At 42.4% G+C, this 8,197-nt stretch overlaps 1 protein-coding gene across 2 annotated transcripts in view; it reads right to left on the bottom strand.

Annotated features, from left to right (window-relative positions):
- Nucleotides 1–2,074, bottom strand: part of VPS54 (vacuolar protein sorting 54 homolog (S. cerevisiae)) — a 38,745-nt gene extending 36,671 nt beyond the window's left edge. Inside the window, exons 1-2 of one of the 2 annotated variants that reach the window (XM_009877607.1) lie at nucleotides 1,913–2,074; nucleotides 838–1,079 (exon numbers count right to left, since the gene is read on the bottom strand). In XM_009877607.1, coding sequence (XP_009875909.1) covers nucleotides 838–1,079; nucleotides 1,913–2,048 — 378 coding nt within the window. In that variant the 5' untranslated portion in view covers nucleotides 2,049–2,074. The remainder of the gene's footprint in view (nucleotides 1–837; nucleotides 1,080–1,912) is intronic. The other variant, XM_009877609.1, reaches the window with a different exon arrangement.
- Between the last annotated feature and the right edge of the window lie 6,123 nt (nucleotides 2,075–8,197).

Below are 8,197 nucleotides of genomic sequence, written 5' to 3'. Positions count from 1 at the left end.
CCCTTAGCAGTCACTGCACTACATGCTAATTTTAACAGATGAGCTCTTAAATGTTTTAAATGTTCAATGTGTGAACTAACGGCAATAGTTCAGTTACAGTCAATTAACTTTCATACACTTCAACTATGATTTACGCAAGTAACACTTCTTGCGGCCAATTCTGTACCAGCAAAAAAAAACCCAAGAAAGCTACAAACCAAGGAAGCAGAAAACAGTGGGAGACTTCTACATGTTCTTTCTGTTTCCAAAAAAATAAAAATAAAAAAATGAATACTACATACTTACTGACACCTGTATTTTAAGAGTTTGTAGAAGTCTCCTACTGGTCCTGGCGTCCTTAGATGTAGCTTAAACTTTCCTGTTATAAAAGAAATCATGGAGATAATAGGCCTATTTATAGTTTAAGAATTTCATGTATAAATGTTTAAATTAGAGAATCTTAGAAAATATCTCCAATCCTTGCAGCGCACGGTCATGTTTTATATTTGGTCCAAAGGTCTAAAAAAGCTATATTGCACTGTAAAGCCCAATCACTAAACAATCCTCACAGAAAAAGAATTAATAATCAGAAAGAACAAATATGAGCTGTAAACCTTGAGCTCAGTATTCAGAAATACAAACTCAAAAAACATGAAGCTGCCTAGAGAGAATTTAGATAGCATTTTCTACTACAAATACTAGGATTATGAAATGGGAAATGCCTAACGACGAGCCAACAAGCACTGAAGAGCAAATTAATTATCAGCCAGCTAGCAGGGACAATCTCTTAATTAAAAGAAAGATATGAAATCTCCTTCTGGCCCCTAGTACTACACGCTTCTAATTTTGGGTTCTTACCGGCGTGATTTCCTGTTGGTATAATGCAAAATGTTCCTTGGTGATCTGTGGGAGGTAGAATGAAGGCGTGACTTCAGTGTCCACAAAGTCCACTCCCCATGTTTTTGTAAAGAAATCAGATTCCCTTTTTGCTAACCTAGGATCATTTAATGCTGCTGGGAGATTGACTTTGGAATGAAAAATAGTCCATCTGTGCTGATCCACAACTAGAGATGGGCTGTCGCGTAAATTATTTGGATCGCCTGTAGCACAAAAGACAAGGCAGTTTGTTAAGGTGAGAAACTGAAAGTTGTATTTTTGCTAAAAATGGTTTTCTTAAGCAAACCATATTTTCACAATTACACAGTGGATTAGAATTATCTATGCAAAAGGCACAGCATACTTTCCTTCTGCAACACTTTCAACTTGCATTTCTTCTACTAGATCAACCAACACAAGTTTTGAACACAGTGGTGTGTTCATAATAAAATGTTTAGCTCAAGAACGGTAGCTGCTACTGAAGGGAAAAAAAATCCAACTGCTGACGTATGTTAATTATCAGAATGACAGTTGAAATTCATTAGCAATATATTTTATAATTCTTAAAATCTCATCGCACCTACTCCGTTTAATAAACTAAGCTTTTGTACACCACAGCAGCTGTAACTGTGACCAAAGCCTGGTTTTACAACAGCGCGAGAGAGTTACGGCAGCACTGGAGAGAGCTCTTGGCCTCGTTTCTCACTACAAGAAGGCTGGGCTATTTCACAGAAGTAACGCAGCTGGACTCCAAGCCCACTGGGCAGGTCTGTTAGAGGACCTGACAGAATATACCCTCTCCTTGCATGCAGTGTGGGTCACAGCTCCCGTGTGGAACCACACAAGCGAGACCTCAGCCATAACGCGGACACCTAAAACCAAGCTGCCAACAGGAAGGCTCTCCCACCGCTCCAACGGGACGCTGCTATAAAGCAGAATTACAGCACACATTGAAATAAGGCTTAGTACACTACACACAACATACAAGAAAAACTGAGCAAACAATTGCGAAGGGATTAGCAAATTTAACTGTGTTTTCACTCTCCTTGCACATTACCTGTAGGTTCCTTGGGACACACGTCAGGCAGTGATTGCACAGGTCGAAAGCGTTTCGTCACGTCCATTTCCTTTTTAAAGAAAGCATCACTGCTGTTTGACTGAGGCACTGGTGAAGAACTGTGGCTCGATGCCATTGCATAAAATCACCACTTGATACAAGCTAAATAAGAAACAGTAAGTATCAGGGCTTTAATCAAGTTCTGGTAACAGATTATATCAAAACTATGACACTCCACCAGCTACATAGTATTTTTTTAACTGCAACACTTCAACTGGCACATTTCACCAGCAACACAAAAATAACAAAACATAGTCTGTTTCCTCCCACACCTCTGTGTTTGGAGGATAGTTTGTTCTTGCACACACCACCAATAAAATCATACTTTTCTTTTAAAAAAAAAAAGTCTTTCAGACACTACTTCTTCATAGAACGGGTTGGGTTGGAAGGGACCTTAAAGACCATCTAGGTCCAAGCTCCCTGCCATGGGCAGGGACACCTCCCACTAGATCAGGTTGCTCAAAGCCTCATCCAGCCTAGTCTTGAACACTCCCAGTGGAGGAGCATCCACACCTTCGCTGGGAGACCCATTCCAGTGCCTCAGCACCCTCACAGATAAGAATTTCTTTGTTAAATCTACCCTCTTCGCATTTGAAAGCAGCCACAGTGCACACATTCACAGCAGAACTTCTTCACAGGTACACAGGGAAGCTTGGGTAGACAAATACGGAGCCTTCAACCCTCTCTCTCCTCCTACCTACTATGCTCAGGGACTGCAGGGAGCATCTGGTGCCCACGGTGGCGCTTCTGCTTGTCCTGGGGCTGGGCTTCACCACAGCAGCTCAGCCAGGAAAAGCGAGACAGAAGATCTCAGTCTTCATCCCAGACTAGCTACTGGTGGCAGTAAGACAACCCTCAGAAGAGTATCCCATCCACATGGTGAGCTTGGGCCGGGATCGAAAGCCTGGAAACCAGTGCAGAGCCACAGCCAAGGGAGTTGGCAAAAGCTGCCCGTGCTCACCTCTGAGAGGCTTCCTGGAAGGGCTCGACTTGCGGGACAGCAGAGCATCCCGCGAGATGCCCGCAAAGGCTGCGCTCGCCGAGCTTTAACCGCGGCGCGTTGCGCGGTGCTGTGAAAGGGGGGATGTTCTGCACCCTCACCCTGCTGTGCTGCTCTACCATGAGGGCCCCAGCGACAGGGGGTGCGCTGCCCCTTCTCCAAAGGAGGGCTCTGCAACCCACGCTCGCGACTCAGACAAGCCCAGCAGCAGCTGCCCACAGATACAGCACCTCATTAATGATAGATAGTAATTGAAATCATCAGATTTCAGACGAATCAGAATCAGAATAACACCAGCATACCACGAGACGTACTCTGTACGGAACACAGGCATCTTTTACCACTTCTCAGGAGAACTGACAGACCAGCTTTTCATGGCTCCCCAGTAAACTATAGTTTATTTCAGCATAAAAAAGTATGTGCAGAGAGAATGCAATTAAAACACAGATCAAAAAGCTTGAGAGCAAGGGAAGTCCCACTGATTTTCAGTTGATTTTTAAGCTCCCAATCTGAAAATAAACGGCCTTAAAAATTTTACACCAGGGCTGGACAACATAATTAGTTCTTTCCATCTGTAAACAAAGCTGCATTGCCATCAAAGTATCGGCTGAATCAGTAGTAAACTGCAGAACTATTCGAGGTTTGAGGGTTTATTAAAACTTCTCTGTAATGTACGGCTCAAAGAGAGCCCGTTCAAAGGGACCAATCTGAATCCTCGTCTTTAAGAGAAATAAACACATCTAGCAAGATCTTAGCGTTTAACTACCAGCCCTTAAGGAACACCTAAATTACTTACCACCCTGTGAAGGAGCACTAAAAGATAAAAGGCCTATTTGATCTTCAATCGCTGAGGCGGGCACCAAGGGATGACTGTACGTCACCGTGTCAACTTCTAACAGCATCACATACATTACAGCAAACCTCAGTTGGAAAAAAAAAAAATGAAAAAGTTCTACTTTCTAAATGAGGTTGGAAGTGTCCTACAAAACAATTCTAACGACGAGCTGAGATACGTAGAGTTATGACAGAGCGTTCCAAGGAACAGGCCCATAATGACTAACAAAACCAGGTATTTGGCCAAAACTCTGTCCTGACGTTCACTCGCCTCCTCCCAAGGCAGCAGGACAAGGAGGACAACGTGCTTCCGCTGTAATTCTTTCAAATTACTTTTGAAACGGGGGAAAACAGGAGAACCCTTTCTAAAAATGCTGCACAAAGACCAAGAATTTGTCTCATAGGCTTTCTTACTAGGGAACAGAAGGACTAATGAAAATCTGGAAGCAGTCAGGAAGGGAAAAAAACCTTTCCAGACATCTCACAGACCTCCCATAAATATCATAAAGCATCAGCCTCTCTTTCCAAAAAGCCCTACAGGAAACTTTACCTCTACTGCTTCTGTCACACGTTCATATTCCTACACTCTCCTCTTTGCATTTCCAAAGCAATTTCTCTCTTCATGAAGCTCTCCCCTAAAGTTTTTGGGTGTTTCTGTGAAAAATCTAGTTTATGATAATGATAGAACTCTATCATTTTAGCATTCTTAAAAAACACATCCAGTGCTAAGTTGTAACAATCAGGAATCCTAAAGGCATAGAGTAAATTTATCTGCACTTGGAATGGCTTCAAAGTTCTGTATTTGCAGTTTTTCTCCTGAAAAAGATTTTGCAATATGAGACACAGTCTGCTCTAGCCAGACGTATGAGCAACTAAGGCAATTTGTAGAAAGCACTGAAATCTTGTACTCTTGCTAGCAGGCCTTTCATTAAGCCTCTCTCCTTTCCCCATAATGAAGTATTGCTTAAAAGCATATTCTAAGGTGTTAAGTGTCTCGACTCCATGAACCTCAGTGAAGAAAATGCTACCTGCATTAGGCCAGTCCAAGATTTAAAATAAATTTAAAAGACAACTTAACACTGAAGACTAGCTGAATATCTCAGCTTTTCAAAAACAAACTACATGTACTCTTGCACGGGTATTTTTATTACTTATTCCCATAAAATATTCACGTTCCCTCTGTACACCGATAAATCTTAAAATGGAATGAAAAGAGTACAGTAAAATATCAATGCAGGCAGTAACCTTCATACTACTGAGAGGATTCCAAGCAAGACTCACAGGCAGAGGCCTTCTGAAGTCGCACGCAATATGCTGCTGTACTAAATTATTCATAGTTAACAGCTATTCTAGTAGCCTCACAAGTCAGGACCTTATGGATAATTAACTCCACCGAACAGCCGCATTTGCACTGGAATAAACGCATCTGTACTTCCCCAAAGCAGGCGTTCCTCAAACGGCAGCGCTTAAATTAGCCAAGCGCACAGCTCCAAAGAGAGACTGAAAACTGGACAGTATTACCCAAACTAAAGCTGAATTACGAAGGAATACGTGGCGTGTATATGAAGACAAAAGCCCTGCCCCACACCCGAGTCCTTCGGTGTACGGCAACCTTGCCCACAACCGAAAAATACTTTCGTTCATCCACCAACAAAACAGCCATTCCTCGCGCTACCTGACGAAACATTGTATAGGCAGACGAATCCAGAACCTGCCTTCCGAATCGGCATTTTAAAACACGCGACAGCGTACATATCTGCTGATTTGAATGTGCCAAAAACAGTTAAACTCAGTGTTAACACAGAGCAAAACTACTGCAGAATATTTTAACTTGTTCAACTTCAAATGTCAGTGAGATGCAGGTAACTGGGGTTAACTGACCAGCTGTGCAGAATGAACTACAACATGGGGAGTCCCCCGAGCCTCCGACTTGGAAGAGCATATGTGCAGCAATAAGAATATGCAACTGTGTAGCTTGATGACATCAATATTTAAATTATATACAATTAAAACTGGGTTAGACTAACTCTGCTCTCCCCAGCAATCACCACGATTCACTCACGCTTTGTCTCACAATGTGTATTAAACTAAGAGTAAAAAACCTTTAGGAGTTAGATACAAGGGTAATGACGGAAATACAGGATGATAGCTGATTTTGCAACATGCCTTCAATATATTAAATCTATTTTGCACACATTGTATTGATTTCCTTAGTTTATAAAATGATATTAAATTACAGTGTAACTGTAATGGTTTAATACCAAAGTCAAACACTAAAAAAATTTTAAGAGAAAATGAACCATCTCAACAACGAAAATGGCTTTGATGATTTGAATTTATGGTATTCTTACAGTCTGAACATATAAAAAATAACATCTCATATTCAACAATCTTCCAGCTCCCTCTAAAAAAACCTCTTGTTCAATAACCAGCTCAGCAGCTACGATATGACGCAGTTGTACAACGTACAGCATGGAATGACCGGGATGGCAAGAACCACACGCCCGGATACAGTACAGTCTGCAAAGCAGATCATCGACGCTGTTAGGAATTAATTAATCACAGGAATTCTTAAGAAGTTATTTCTGTGACAACCATGCTATGCTCTGCTGACTCTTGAGTTTCACACCTGAGGTTTCAGCAGAGCACCACAACAACACAGCGTATTACTCGGAAGTAACCGCACAGGATGGTTACAACTCCTGCGCCTGCGTTTTCTAAGTATTAAGACTTACACAAAGTTCTTCAGAATCTGCCTTTCCCTTTTCAGACCGTTAGGCGCATACTTTGTTTTTCAGATGGCAAGTCCTCACTACCAAAACATCCAGCATTTTCTCTATATAAACACAATCTAAGAGAAGGTGCAAACTAAATGTCACCTATTCATGGACACTAATTTGGTATTTCCTCAGTTTTGGACAGTTTTCCATTAGCGTTATCAACCAATTTTCTATTTCCTACTTAAGCTAACAGTTTTACACAAATTAATCACCTTTATTGGGAATTTCCACATGCACACACTTCAGTTTCTAAAGCTGTAATTTGTATTAACAATCCAAATCAGAATTTATGAGGCCAGCACAATCCCTGCAAGGTGCCTGGAGTAAGCCTCAATTCATGCGCTAAGGAAACCTGTATTTTCTCTGCGCTTTCCCTTCCAAATGAAAATAAGTCTACAACCTACTAGTAATAACTTCAACTTAAACTAGTAGTTTTGATAAGGTAACTAATCCTACAAGCGGAACATGGAGCCACGCCAGGACACCGCTAGGTGCCTTTCAAGAGGCACGCTCTGCAGCCCAAAGGTAAGGCAAGAGGTTTCTCTGTGAAGGCGACGAGCACATGAAAGCCTCCGCCGCTTCTCATGGCTTCGTCTGGCAACAACAGAGTGAAATCAAAACATTCTGAAGTCATGTCCTGGTTACCAAAAGCCCTTTGGAATAGAAAACCACCAGAAGCAAACCACAAGTCACAGTAAAGCAAAAAACATTTCGTCATTTCTAGAAGAATTAATAAATACTGAAGATATTAAGGAAAAGATAACTGAAATCTAACTAATAAAGAGAAAAATACACAAGGGATTCTTTCCAGGACTTTGACTGCAAACAACCGGCCTATTATTGGTCTAATATATTTACTCTGTCGTCAAAGGTTTAGGTTTCCCACTCCGTTATTATACAGCTCTTTTTGCTAAATCAGCAGGACTTACCCCTGTAACAAGGAACTCGGGGTATGAGCAAAGTCCACACCACCCTTGTAACACAAGGTGAGCCAGCCCGGGCTAACGCAAGCTTTCCGTTTCTTTCACCCAGCTAATTCCTCGGGCTGACATTTCCACGCTTGCCCCAAGACAGACACCTCTCTCGCTGTGCGGAAGCCAAGAAGGTCACCTCTCCGCAGAACCGTTTAAGCAGTTTGGGAGAATGAGGCTAAGGCTGTCTGCTGCTGGCTGTTCTGCTACGCCAAGCTCTTTCCGACCACCTGTTCCCACCCTGGGGTTTCAGAGCAAGAAGGAAATGACTGCCGGGGGGGTGACAAGGCTGAAGTCACGGGAGAGCTCTCACTCGTCCCCGTGGCAAGCCACTGACGTTTGGTGGACACTCCAACATCAAATCTCCTTACACAACTTGGGAGAGTGTCAGCCTGGCCTTTCTGAAAGCGTAACAAATATACAGATATTCGTATTGGTAACTCCACTGGTGTTTTAGTGCACTCCGCGTATCTTTCAATACTATCCCCAATCTTACGCTCTCACCTTCTCTGCAAAGTCAGCACGAGCGATGAACATCCAGATTAGCCTCACCAGAATGAAAACTATGCGTAAACTATCTGCATTTCTCATCAGCCCTTCTCAGCCACACGCGCTGTTACGACCCAGCATATTCTGTAAT

Source organism: Apaloderma vittatum, unplaced genomic scaffold (genome assembly GCF_000703405.1).
Source record: "Apaloderma vittatum isolate BGI_N311 unplaced genomic scaffold, ASM70340v1 scaffold6911, whole genome shotgun sequence".
NCBI classification, from domain to species: domain Eukaryota; kingdom Metazoa; phylum Chordata; class Aves; order Trogoniformes; family Trogonidae; genus Apaloderma; species Apaloderma vittatum.
This window is presented reverse-complemented; position numbering and strand designations above follow the sequence as displayed.